Raw genomic sequence first — 13,549 nt, forward strand, 5'->3', positions numbered from 1 at the left:
GCGCGCCCGGGGTTGCCGTTGCCCGGTTAGCTTCCTCTTCACTCGCTGCTGGAGATGGCGTCGCTCACGGTGAAGGCCTACCTTCTGGGCAAGGAGGACGCGGCGCGTGAGATCCGCCGCTTCAGCTTCTGCTTCGACCTAGAGCCCGAGGCGGAGGCCGAGGCCGCGGCGGGCTCCAGGCCCTGCGAGCGGCTACTGAGCCGAGTGGCCGCCCTGTTCCCTGCGCTGCGGCCCGGTGGCTTCCAGGCGCACTACCGCGGTGAGCGGGCCGGGCGCCCTCCGGAGCGGAGCGGGACCCTGACGCAGGCCTTCCCTGTGGGGCGGGTGGGGGCCCCTTCCCTCCTAACGGGCCTGGTGGTGTCTGTGGGGGTCTGCTCTGGTCGCTCAGTGGGTGGGAGGCGGCTCACATGGTCCCCAGTGCGACCTCGGGTGCCAGCCTCAGGTGACCAGGAGTGGTGACCAAGGCCGGCCCTTGTGGGGCCAGGCGCTGCCAGGCTCTCAGAGGATCGCAGGCCTGGAGCATAAGAGGTCTCCCCTCCCCCGCCCCCTCCCGCCATGATGTTGCAGATCTTGGCAAGGGCACCCTGGGGCGTCCTCGTCGGCTCGCAGCAGCCACTGGGTGGTCAGGCGGGCACTCAGGTTACACTGACATTTTGCTGCTGCCCAGTCTGAGCCTGCCTGCTTCGGGTGGGGGTTCATAACGTGCCCCGGAAGAGCCTGAGCGGGTAGGGTGATGCGGGTAAACAAGTGTGTGTGGGGGTGTAGGGCACTCGGGGCTGTGTGGCCTGATGGGAGAACCCATGGCAGGGGGAGGGGAGGAGAGAGCGGGGACAGACCACAGACCGCCCAAGGCCAAGCCTGAGCCCAGACTTTATATTGCTGGTTAGTGGGCAGAGGAACAAGATCAAAACCTTCAGAAATGTCGGTATGGGACTAGAGTCCAGGAACTAGCCCAGTGTCTTGACTGGTGGCTGTGAGGGGTGGGGTGGGGGAGGTGTGGCTGGGAAGGAGGTGGGCAGCCAAGGCCGGCCCCTGGGCGGGATAGTGCTGGCACCGCTCTTAGGAGTGCTGGCCAGGCCCACTCCTGGTTTGTTTTATTTTTTTTAAACAACTTTATTGAGCTATAATTCACATGCCATACAATTCACCCATATAAAGTGTACAATTTTTAGCATAGTCACCGATTTCTGCAACCATGATCATCATTTTAGAAATTTTTCATCACCTTTAGTTATCCTCCCATCCCCATCTTCCCATTCCCCCAGCCCTAAGCAATCACTAATCTTTTCTTTTTCTCTATGGATTTCCCTATTTTGGACATTTCATAAAAACATATAAAAGGACACATATAATATGTAGTCTTTTGTAACTGGCTTCTTATACTTAGATGATGTTTTCCATAATGTAGTATGAAAAGTACTTCGTTCTTTTTTTGTGGCTGAGTAATACCCCATTGTATAGACATACCACTTTTGTTTGTCCATTTGTTAGTTGGATGGATGTGTGGGTTGTTTTCCCCTTTTGACACTGCCCTTGTTCTTATGGTCCATGCTGCGTCTGGTGGCCCACAAACCTGACCCAGCCTGCAGATGTATGATATGGTTTGGCCTTCCTTGTGGTGCTTTAAAATCATTTGAGCCAACATCTGAAAAAGACACTATATACAAATACATAATTTTAGCTTCTTTGGGAGAGGAAGCAAGCAGGTGTACTCATCTACTTTACTCTCTTAAACCACAAGAGGCCCAAGAGCTTCGAAGGGGCTGGCCTGATGCAGCTCATGGGTGGGATCTCCCATAGTTGAAGATGGGTCTGGGCCTGGGCCTGGTTAGATGTGGACCAAGGCGGCACCCTTGAGATGGAGCAGCTGGCCCAGAGGCAGAACGACAGGAGGCCAGCTGCTCCTGTCCATGCATACTCTACCTCCTGTGCACGCCTGGTGCCCAGATTGGAGTACTCACATTCTAGGCAGTGGCAGAGTGAGTGGCATGCTGGCCTCAGCCCTGCTTCCCCCTGCCTCAGACACTTGGGTTTCCAGCAGTGGTGTCCAGCTGAGAAACCCTGGGTGCTCATGTGCTGTCTTTTAAACAACCTAGATGAGGACGGGGACTTGGTTGCCTTTTCCAGTGATGAGGAGCTGACGATGGCAATGTCATATGTGAAGGATGACATCTTCCGTATTTACATTAAAGGTAACGGGTAGCTCTGGTGTGCTCCCTGCTGAGTAAAACCAGCTGGCTTGAGGTTATGGAGAAATGCCCCCAGTGAAGGGGGAGAGGAGCTGCGTGCTGTGCTTGCCCTGAAAAGGAGGCCATGTCCACCACAGTGGGTGGGGTGGAGGGGCTGGCTTCACTACTCATGGTGCCCAGACCAAGTGCTGTGGGCTGTGGGCAGCTTTGGGGGCACTTGGGGTTTATTTCAGTGAAAGGCAGGCCAAAGCTATGTAGACACAGCCACCTTGCCCAGGTAATGCGCAAGTACTGGGAACCTGGCAGGTTCTCAGGTCACTTTGTTGCTGTCACTTGAGCAACTGAGTTCCTCATGGACTCGGTGTCTGAAGAGTGGAGCCAGGGGCGTACTGACAGTGGTGACAGCTCCGTAGTAGTGACAAGGGGGACACTACGTGGGGCCCCACCTCAAGGCTCTCTACCCTCTCTGCAGAGAAGAAGGAGTGCCGGCGGGACCACCGCCCCCCATGTGCTCAGGAGGCACCCCGCAACATGGTACACCCCAATGTGATCTGCGATGGTTGCAACGGGCCGGTGGTGGGGACCCGCTACAAGTGCAGCGTCTGTCCTGACTATGACCTGTGTGCCGGCTGCGAGGGGAAGGGCATGCACAGGGAGCACAGCAAGCTTGCCTTCCCCAACCCCTTCGGGTACCTTTCTGAGGTGAGCAGGGCCTCCCTGCGGGCTGGGGTGGGGTGGGTGCGGGGCAGCAGGAGCCCCTGATTCAGCCCCTCTTGTCCTTCTGCTTCCTCCTCCCCAGGGCTTCTCTCATAGCCGCTGGCTCCGGAAGCTGAAACACGGGCACTTTGGGTGTTCCGGCTGGGAGATGGGGCCACCGGGGAACTGGAGCCCACGTCCTCCTCGGGCAGGGGATGCCTGCTCCAGCCCCACAGTGGAATCTGGTGAGCCTTGGTCTGCTGGCTTCACAGGGCGAGGTGCAAAGGTCGCAGAGCTGGAGGGCTCCTGGAGGCCTGCTGTGTCTGTGGCTGGGCTGGGTACTTCATGGCTGTTCAGATTATTTAATCTTCACAAACGCCTGCAGAGTGTGGACCACGATGTGCATTTCACAAATGGGAAAACAGGCGCCTAAGTGCCCAAGGCCACCAGTTCTGCACTACACCTAGACTGGGCCCCAGCCAGGCGCAGCACCCCCTTCCTGCTGCCCTTCTGAGGTGGCCCTCACGGACAGGCAGGGAGGCCCTTCCAGCACCTGTGTCTCTGTGATGTACTCCCTTCTCTTGTGTTAGCTGTCAGGGAAGTCAGAGCCAAATTCGGTCAAGTCATTTTGAACACAATCGCAAAATTAAAAACTTATACATAGTTTACATTCTAGATTTTTAGATAATGGTTTTATTACTCCTACTGTGTCCTTTGACTCACCTCATCCTTTGGGACAAAGGTGGGAGTATTTGTTTGATTTTGAGTAAATAACATATCTAGGACATGGTCGATGTTTTATACTGCGTGTACTGAGCTGTCACTTGAGCGGGGTTCCAATCACCAGGGTCACAGATGAAGGAGAATGAAGGGGCCCAGGAGGTGTCCCACTGTGGGAGGGAGAGAAGAAGGTATGTGGGAGGTGGGGTGCAGGCTGCCAGGACAAAGTTCCCAGGCTGGAGTGCACCTGGGAAGAAGGGAATAGGAACATAATACTAGGTGTCGAGGTCATTGATAAATGTGCTTTGAATTAAACATATTGTTTTCATTTTTTAAAAATCCAAGCTTCTGGTCCATCGGAGGATCCCAGTGTGAATTTCCTCAAGAACGTCGGGGAGAGTGTGGCAGCCGCCCTCAGCCCCCTGGGTAAGTGGCTGCCTATCTGTCCTTTGATACCTGCAGAGCCTTTTGGTAACTGGATGTGCGGGTGGCTATTTGTGGCTTTACCCTGGGGTACTGTGGAATGGTAATGCCATGTCCTTGAGACTGGTAAGGATTGGTTGCCTCAAGTCAACCTTTGCCAAGTACTGTACCACAGACCACTCAAGTCAAGGTTGCAATCCCTGACAGATTCTCGAGCTTTCCATGTGAGGGCAGTGCAATCAGCCAGCGTTTGGTTGGGATAATCCCAGTAGGGAGAGTGACCAGGCTCAGTTTCATGGCTGGCCTGTCAACTTCTGGCTGGCCTGTCAACTTCTGCCTGTCTGTCCTTTGGGGGAAGAACAGTCTGCATTTTTCCCTGAGGTGAGCCTTGGAGTTTCCTCAAGGATGTGGGTGAGTAGGTAGTTGAGATGCCTTTTCTCTTTTCCTCCCTCTTCTTTGTAACCCCCAACCTTTCCTGGTGCTTCCTGAGCCCTGGGATTGTGCGGTGCTGGGGAGCTCCGCGGGACACCGGGTTCCCAGTGCCTCAGGGTGTGTGGACTGCCAGATGTGCCCCCTTAGTGGTGTGACAGACGTGAGCTCTGAGGCTTTCAAAAGCACCCCTGTATCCGCTAGTCTGGGTGTGGGTGCCACAGAGCTAGGCCTTGTGGCAGGGAGATCAGCTAAAGAAGGTGACTTCCTGTTCAGGATTAGGACGGATCCATGTTCTCAGACCAGAAGAGAGCTCATCTTTGTGACTTGAAGGAAGTGTCCCCTCAGTCTGTCTCAAAGTTGTGTCTAGTGTCTGAAAGAATGCTGATAGGATGGCCAAACCCTGTCCGGCACCCACCCTGTGGCTTACAGGGCATGACTGCCATCGCCTCCAACCCGAGACATTTCTGCTCGCACTCATTCTACCCCTGGACGCAGCTTTGAAGCAGCAGCGACATGTTGGCATTGCTGCTCCGTGAAGCAGCTCAGACCACATATGATTTCTTCCTGGAATGAAAGGCTTTTGAGAGAATGAGAAAAATGAGTTGATATTCTCAGTGCTTTCCGAGGAGGATATAACAGTGGAGCAGTGACAGATGAGAATTGGGAGATACGCTGGGCCTAGGCCCGCCTACCACTCACATAAGATACAGTGAAGGTGAGTGAGTGGAATTCTGAGAGATTAGGGGCCACTGGGACGTTTCTTTGGAAGACTCTAAAGGGGACAGTGGTTCTCAAGCTGGCTGAGCTTCAAAATTACCAAAAAAGAGTGTTTTTGTTGGTGTATATTTTAGTGTATGGAAACTTTATTAAAATTACTTATTCTGAAGAACAAAGTTCTTCACTAAAAGAACAAATGAGACAAACTGGGAGGTCACAGAATCAAGTCTAGGTTCAGGTAGGAACTTTCCAACAGTGCGGAGGCCCAAGTCCACCTTCTAGAATTTTGTCTGTGGGTCTTGGGTAGGGCCTGTGTGTTTTGAAGGCTTCCCGGGTAACTCTGGGTCACACTTGCTGTCCATCCGACCCCATCTGAGCTTGTGGTGTTTCAGAACTTGACCTGAGATCCTTACTCAGGACATGTGGGAATAATTTTGGAAGTGCTCAGAAGTCTTTTGGGATAAGGATCAAGGCCTTTTCAGATCTTTCAAAGTGGGTGAAGTTGCTTTCTGCCAACCAGGAGGAGCCTGGAGCACCACAAAAGGAGGAAAGTTTCAGTAAAATATGCCTTTGAGTAGTTTCAGTTGAGAGTCATTCGGGGAACCCAGGAACTGATCTAAATTCTCCTGTTGGAGTTATGGGCATTTTCTTATGAAGAACTAACAGCTAGGATGACTCACATGGCTAACCGCCTAGAAGGGACTGTTCCCAGAGCAGGGCCCAGAGAGGACTGAGCCAACACCACCTCTGAAGGCAGTCTGTGTGTGGTGAGTCAGAGACTTTGAAGTAAAAACCCAAGGCCACTTGTTGATAGTTGCTGTGTGAACCATCCAAGCGGGTCCACCAAGGCCCAGGACCGTTCCTGGCTTGAGGTCGCAGCCACTGACATCCAGGACATAACATAGCAGGGCCTTCCTCATCACGGGGTCTTCCGTAAACAGCCCCCACACAGGCTTTGTGGCACAGCCTCGTAAGCCCTGAAGTTGGAGAAACCCTGTTCTGTAATCTTTCTGATCCATTTACAGAAAAGTCGTGTCATTTACCCACTTAACAAAGTGAGAAAGTACATGGTGGTCATTGTACTGTTCTTCCAACTTTTCTGTTTGCTTGAACCTTTCGTAATAAAGTTGGAGGGAAAATGGAAGGAGAAAAACGGTTCAAATATTGCAGATGGAAATATCAGTAGCTAAGCCTGCTTTTATCTTTGCTTACTCCTCAAACTTTGCTACAGTAACAGTAAAGGGATTAAAAAGATCAAAGCAATGTGGATAGAGAAAAAGGGGAAAAAGTAATAGAAGACGGGAGAAAATAATGCCACCAAACTTTGGGAGATGGGAAATGGATGGAGGGCGGCAACCGACATAGGGGGGACATCATAACTTACATGCCTATGCAGGGTGCTAGCTGCTTGGGGCCAGGAAGGCCAGGGAACAAAGGATGGGCTGAGGACCCCGATTAAGGATGACAGAGACTTCGGGAACCCACGCAGCCAGATGATGGCCCTGCCAGCCCTTGCAGGGGACATGAGGCTCTAGATCCAGAGGTGCTTCAGCTGTAGAAACAGCAAGGACACAGGGCAGGGTGAAGCACCAGCCTGAAACGGGGCATCTCAAATGAACAATGGCTCCAGGAGGAGCTGGGAGGCCCTGCTCAGGAGAGGCTGAATATGCCCAAGAAGAGTCCCATAGCTGTGCCACCTGGGACCCGGACAGCCAGCTCAGTACCCGGTCAGCACCGGTGGAAGTGCATGGTCTCGTGTGGAGTCCTTCCCATGGGTTTGTCTTTGTGCTTCCCTAGGGCCCGGTGGCCACGGGTCAGCGACCATTTGGGAGAGAGCGCTGGCATCCTCAGTGAGACACAAAAAGTATTTGTATCCAAGAAAAAAGAACAGGGTATCAGAAAAATAACAAAAGGGAACAACATGTTCTTGGAAAAAAAAAAAAAATAGCAGAAAAAAGAAAACTTCAAAAGAAGGCTTAGACTTTAAGATTATTTCAAGGAAATATTCCAAAAGCAAAATAAATAGAGGCTGGAGGAGAGAAAAGATAAGAAAATTCAAGGATTAATCCGAGTGGCCCAATCTAGGATGAACAGAAATTCCAGAAAGAGAGAAAACTGAAGGGAAGAAGTGAACAAAGAATACACATTCTTGGCATTAAGGACATTAGCCTCTAGATTGAAAGGGCCCCCCAAACGCCTGGACAATGACTAAGAAAAGACCCCACACCAAAGTTGAGCATAAAGAGGCTCCTGAAACCCTCCAGGCTACTGTAAAGGCCTGGGGATCCAGAGAGCAGTACAGCTTGGAGGCTGGAAGACAGTGGCACCAGCAGAGACTTCCAAGTCAGCTAAAATGGTTTTCAACCTAGAATTCTATATTCAGCTAAAAAGATCAAGTGTGGAGGCAGGAAAAAATTGGTATCAGGTACGCAAGGTATTAATCATCTTACCTGGGCTTGAAACCTTTCTCTGGCCAAAATGAAGACAGAAGTGTTTGAAAACAGGGCCCAACATAGGAGGGAGACAGAGGGCATTGCCAGGAGGAAAGGAAGGTGGGCACAGTGTGAGAGCTGTGTGTCTGGCCTAGCGATCTCCCAGGCCAGGCTTGTGCCCCAGAGGGGTGGCCTCCAGGGAAAAACACCAGAACTGACAGGGTGTCCAATATACTGAGCCCATGTAGGAAACTCTAAAAAAGCTGTTGGAGGATATGGGGAAAGTCAGCAAATAAAAAAATAGGCATCATTAATCACTAATGCTACAAAAACAAAAGAATCTGCAAGGAAATAAGTCTACTACCTGGCCCAGCAAAGAACAGTTATTTATGTAGTGGCACTAACAAACACTGCATGTTGTTTTCACCCAAAATTGAGTTTTTGGAAGGACAGGGGAAGGGGAGGTAAATGTTGGAGTAAGAAAGAAACAGTAAACTTGAACAAGACAGAAAGAGCATCGTGGGTTGAAAGTCTCCGGAGAGAGGCTAGGCTCTGGTGGGGAAGGGATTTTCTATAGCCTTTTGGAACTGTGTGACAACACTGTGCGTGGGTAGTTCTTTGAGAAATTAAAATTAATTAAAAACATAGTGTGGTGATTGTGCCCCCCCCCCCCCCCCCCGCATGTGCTCCATAGTGTGAGGCACTGGAGGTGGACACGCCAGCCTGTGCTTCCAGCCTCACGGGACTTGCACAAGCTTGCAGGGCTGTCTGCCTGCCTAAGCAGAATTCTGGTGTACAATACATGTGGTTTTCATGTTACAGGCCCTGGCACACAAGCGTGATGCGTCCTGTGGTTCTCAGAGCCAGGATGGAGCGTCCTGGCCACATGTGGTATTTGCTCTCCCTGGTTCCTAGGGACTGTCCTGTGTGATTAAACAGGACTCTCTGAACTTTCTGGCTGTGAATTGACCTGGAGTATCAACTGAGATTAGTGTTTTATTAAGCTGGAAGAGAAAGGTGCAATGAGTTTTTCTAGAAGCCAAGAAGATTTGGGGCCAGGGTATTGGCCCTTGGGATCAGCCCTTGGGATCCTAAAGGTCAAAGATGACCATGTACTTGCCTTCTGGCTGGTGGGCTGGCATCCTTGCCTAGTCTGTACTGGTGGTGTGACTCTGGTTCTGAAATGGATGCTAGCATCTGACCCTCCCACGCTGGTGGGGCTGAATGTGGAAGGGCTTTGTAAGCCCGCAGACCCACACAGTACCCTCCCTGCAGCCACAGCCATGCCCTCGGGGACTTACAAGTTAATTTACTCCGCTGCCTCCAGGCATCGAAGTTGATATTGACGTGGAACACGGAGGGAAAAGAAGCCGCCTGACCCCCGTCTCCCCAGGCAGCTCCAGCGTGGAGGAGAAGTGCAGCTCTCAGCCAAGCAGCTGCTCTTCCGACCCTAGCAAACCTCATGGCGATGTGGAGGGCACAGCGCAGTCTCTGGCAGAGCATTTGGACAAGATAGCCCTGGAGTCAGGGGCACAGCCCGAGGCAAGCATGGTCTGCATCTCCCTGCACCCCAGCCATGGCCCCTCCCCGGCACTTACACCCCCAGCCATGGCCCCTCCCCGGTAATTACACCCCCAGCCGTGGCCCCTCCTGGGCACTTACACACCCCAGCCATGGCCCCTCCCCTGCACTTACGCCCCCAACCATGGCCCCTCCCCGGCACTTATACACCCCAGCCATGGCCCCTCCCCTGCACTTACGCCCCCAACCATGGCCCCTCCCCGGCACTTACACACCCCAGCCATGGCCCCTCCCCTGCACTTACACACCCCAACCATGGCCCCTCCCCGGCACTTACACCCCCAACCATGGCCCCTCCCCGGCACTTACACCCCCAGCCATGGCCCCTCCCTGCACTTACACACCCCAGCCATGGCCCCTCCCGGCACTTACACCCCAGCCATGGCCCCTCCCCGCCCCTTACCCCCCCAGCCATGGCCCCTCCCCGGCACTTACACCCCCAGCCATGGCCCCTCCCCGGCACTTACACCCCCAGCCATGGCCCCTCCCCGGCACTTATACCCCCAGCCATGGCCCCTCCCCGGCACTTACACCCCCAACCATGGCCCCTCCCCGGCACTTACACCCCCAGCCATGGCCCCTCCCCGGCACTTACACACCCCAGCCATGGCCCCTCCCCTGCACTTACACACCCCAGCCATGGCCCCTCCCCGGCACTTACACCCCCAGCCGTGGCCCCTCCCCGGCACTTACACCCCCAGCCGTGGCCCCTCCCCGGCACTTACACCCCCAGCCGTGGCCCCTCCTGGGCACTTACACAACTGGCTGGACCCAGGTATGTGGCAGTTAAGTCTGTGGCATTTAAATCATCCCGTGAACCTTCCCCTAGGACTTGGTAGAGAAACGTTGGTCCCTTTAGCCCCTGCCAGGCAGTCCTCCTGTGCCTACTCCCCCAGGACCCGAGGCTGTGGGCAGATGGGCCTGTTGCCCACATCCTGTGTGTTCATGGCGGTTTTGTTCTAGGAACAGATGGAGTCTGATAACTGCTCAGGAGGAGATGATGACTGGACTCACTTGTCTTCAAAAGAAGTGGACCCTTCTACAGGTGAACTCCAGTCTCTACAGATGCCGGAATCGGAAGGGCCAAGCTCTCTGGACCCTTCCCAGGAAGGACCCACAGGTCTGAAGGAGGCGGCATTGTACCCACACCTACCACCAGGCAAGTGATTTCAAGCAGTTTTGTACTTTGACCTTTTTTGTTCAGAGCATCCTGTCAGTTGTTTTTAGTAACACAAAAAGATGTCATGTTCTCTACTGCGGGGCTTGTGTATTGAGAAACATGAGAAAAAATCAGGAGTTGGTTTTGTCCTCCTGTGTACAATACTGAGCCTTGTAAGTACAGCTCATTTTAGTAATTTCTAAGACCTCACATTTAGACCTGCAATTACAAAGGCAGGTGTGACGTCGAGGCGGCACTGGCTTTGGCACTAAAAGTGGGCTCGGAGTCCATCTTCACTGTGTCCTCATGGAGAGTGCTGACCTGAGAGCAGGGGTCACAGCCAAGGTCCCTGCAGGAGCCAGGCAGGCCGGAAGCCATCATGTGAAGTACCCTGTTTCCCTGAAAATAAGACCTGGCCAGACAATCAGCTCTAATGCGTCTTTTGGAGCAAAAATTAATATAAGATGGGGTATATTATATTCTATTATACTATTATACTATAGACTCGGTCTTACAGTGAAATAAGACTGGGTCTTATGTTAATTTTTCCTCCAAAAGGCGCATTAGAACTGATTGGCTAGGTCTTACTTTTGGGGAAACACGGTAGGTGGTGTGGCCGGCAGCAGGGCTGGTGGGGACTGTGGCAGCCGAGGGCACCACTGAATACAAGAGGCAGCTGATACTCTGCTCCACTGCATTACTATCTCATGGCAATGCAGTTTCAGACAGTATGCAACTGGAGACCCATGTGCGGGCCAGTCTGGGCCTTGGGCCACCAGTGTGATCTCTGCCTTAGAGCAGGGTGGCAAAGTATGGCCTATGGGCCAGGATGATTTTCTTATTTTCATAATGGTTGAAAAAAAGTTAAGACCTGTGAAAATCAGATGAAATTCAAATTTCAAAAAATACAAGTGAAAAAAAAATATACAAGTGTTATGGAGCACAGCGGTGCTCATTTGTTTATATACTGTCTGGCTGCCTTTATGCTGTCACAGCAGAGTGGAGTGGTTGTGACAGACCGAAAGCCTGCAAAGCAGCTTAAAATCTGTTCCCTGGCGTTTTACAGAAAAAGCAGGCCCGCCCCTGCCTTGGAGAGTCCCGTGAGGGTGGGAGACCCTATGGCGCTGTGGGAGGGCCGGGCCCCACAAGCACTGAGAGCCTGCCGGCCAGACAGGATGCTGCGGCATACGGGTTACACTTGGGGCCCAGGGCCTCCCTCACGGCTTTTGTTACTCTCTCTGGCAGAAGCTGACCCCCGGCTGATTGAGTCCCTCTCCCAGATGCTGTCCATGGGCTTCTCTGACGAAGGCGGCTGGCTCACCAGGCTCCTACAGACCAAGAATTACGACATTGGAGCTGCCCTGGATACCATCCAGTATTCAAAGCACCCACCGCCATTGTGACCATTTTTGCTCACCTGTTCCATCCCTTTTGTTTGTCGCATAGTTGTGTTGAGCTAATGTAGAACCCCAGTGCCTCTGCAAGGGCCAGTTTCTCTGCATTCTTCTTCCAGAATCTGGGGGTGGGGGTGGGGATGCATGAAGCCATTTAGGGCAGTAGAACAAGTGACATGAGGAGGGAGTGCCATGTGTTGTACTGAGGTCTCAGAATCATTTACTGGCTGTCCGTGGCCAGGCTGGGCCCAGAGCTTCCCCAGGCAGAGCGAGACTCCTTGCTGGGAAGGACACCGAGGCCCACCACATCACGTCCCTACTCTCCACCCGCCAGGATTACACCAGCAGTCCAGAAATATATCTTGCCTGTGGCCTTCCGCTTTTTCTTTTTTTCAATGACTAATAGTAGTTGATTTTCTGCTAGAAACCGGATATACTCCGAGTTTAGCTACCGAGCAACCAACACTGTCGGGTGGAGCAGGTGGTCCTGGAGCGAGCACTGGAGGGCGGGGCAGCCCAGGATGGGCTTCACATGTGGGTGTAAGCAGGGGCTGACGGAGCCAGTGTTGGTCACTGAACACTGCCTATTTCATAACCACTGCAGTTCTCTCATTTCCAAGTGTCACCCGCTTTGCAAGTATGAAAATCCCTTTGTAGCCATTCTGTTAGCATATTTGTAAACAATCTGTAATTATAATGGTAAAGCACTTTAATCAAAGATGTTATAACAAGATGACCCGTTTGACAGTCATGTTTATTGCTGGTTCTTGGTCGTCCCATAAACCTCTTCAGTCCTACTATTTAAAAGCACCTCAGGGAACCCCATTTCCAATGACATAGAGTCTAGTAGAGAGGAGCTCATGTAACAAACACGGAATAGCATTCTAGACTTGGTTCATAGATTGTCATCAAAGTCCTCGCCGGTGTTAAAGAGGTCACAGAGTCGCGTGAGTGGGGGCTCCTGTGCCCCTCTGACTGAGGGCCCAGCCTCTGCCCGAGAGCCTGTACCCCACAAATGCTCAGGAGTCTCCTTGAAAGGCCTCTTGGGCCCAGACGTGGGCGTGTGTGTGGCCAGAGGGAGCTGGAGCACACTGGGCATCCTGCTGAGGCTTCTTTCTCTTGGGGTCTGAGCCCTGGGGGTCCCCTCCTTAGCCTGTGCTGCCCCAGCTGGCCTGGGGCCCCTGTGAAGGGGTGTCGGGGGCTCTGTGTGCACATGTGAGCTGTTTCCAGGTGGCAGAAGAAATCGTTCCCACTTAGATTTCTGGGCAGGACGTGGTGGTTCCCCCCAAGGACCAGTGAGTCCCCTGGTGTTCCCGTCCTCATGATTGTTTCCTTCTCTGACCTTCCCCGTCAGGCCAGTGGGATCCTGCAGTGGAGACAAGAGGAGGAGACGGCCACATCCTCCGTTCAGGAGAGCCAGCGGCTGGCAGGACCAGGGGACAGGAAGAGAAGGGTCTCTGTGCCTGCACTGCTGCTTCCTTGTCTCCCGGGTCCTGGCGCTTTCTGCTGCATGTTCTACCTAATAGCCAGTCCTCAGGCTGCAGTCTAGGCACAGGCTTTGATTTTGAGGTTTAGCACAAAGAAATGCCCTCTACCTCACCCCACACCCTCTGCTAAATGCCATGACCAGGCTTTCCAAAAAAGGCAGATATTCTCATGAAATCAGGCACTTGTGTCATGGGGACCTGAGAACCAGGCAGAGGCGTGACCGAGAGGAGGGGTGAACTGGAAGGGCTGAGGCTGTCTGTAAAGGGATGGAGACGCCATCCTGCCTGTTCACTGACGGCAGATGCGCAGGTCCAGAAC

At 52.9% G+C, this 13,549-nt stretch overlaps 2 protein-coding genes across 4 annotated transcripts in view; one reads left to right on the forward strand and one right to left on the reverse strand.

The window, feature by feature from the left end:
• On the forward strand, positions 1-12,476 carry SQSTM1 (sequestosome 1). 3 transcript variants are annotated; one of them, XR_012489746.1, is made up of 8 exons: positions 1-259; positions 2,097-2,192; positions 2,662-2,891; positions 2,989-3,130; positions 3,951-4,031; positions 8,937-9,220; positions 9,828-10,349; positions 11,595-12,476. XR_012489746.1 is itself a non-coding variant. In XM_019716950.2 (8 exons), exons 1-8 carry the CDS (start codon positions 55-57, stop codon positions 11,750-11,752), a joined length of 1,332 nt encoding a protein of 443 aa, XP_019572509.2. In that variant the 5' UTR covers positions 2-54; the 3' UTR covers positions 11,753-12,476. The 3 variants fall into 3 exon arrangements, 2 of the variants coding, with proteins under 2 accessions (XP_019572509.2, XP_019572510.2); XM_019716950.2 differs by having other exon boundaries at positions 2-259; positions 8,937-9,160; positions 10,154-10,349; XM_019716951.2 differs by having other exon boundaries at positions 3-259; positions 8,937-9,151; positions 10,154-10,349.
• The window catches only part of MRNIP (MRN complex interacting protein), a 16,332-nt gene continuing 15,259 nt past the window's right edge, over positions 12,477-13,549 (reverse strand). The window contains 1 exon segment of the mRNA XM_019716952.2: positions 12,477-13,109. Coding sequence (XP_019572511.2) covers positions 12,639-13,109 — 471 coding nt within the window. The 3' untranslated portion in view covers positions 12,477-12,638.

This window comes from Rhinolophus sinicus, linkage group LG10 (assembly GCF_036562045.2).
Source record: "Rhinolophus sinicus isolate RSC01 linkage group LG10, ASM3656204v1, whole genome shotgun sequence".
NCBI lineage: Eukaryota > Metazoa > Chordata > Mammalia > Chiroptera > Rhinolophidae > Rhinolophus > Rhinolophus sinicus.

Coding starts and splice junctions, on each gene's coding strand:
- SQSTM1 (XM_019716950.2), top strand. CDS start 55: ATGGCGTCGCTCACGGTGAAGGCCTACCTTCTGGGCAAGGAGGACGCG. Junction 2,193..2,661: donor CTTCCGTATTTACATTAAAG/GTAACGGGTAGC, acceptor CCCTCTCTGCAG/AGAAGAAGGAGTGCCGGCGG. Junction 9,161..10,153: donor CACAGCCCGAGGCAAGCATG/GTCTGCATCTCC, acceptor GTTTTGTTCTAG/GAACAGATGGAGTCTGATAA.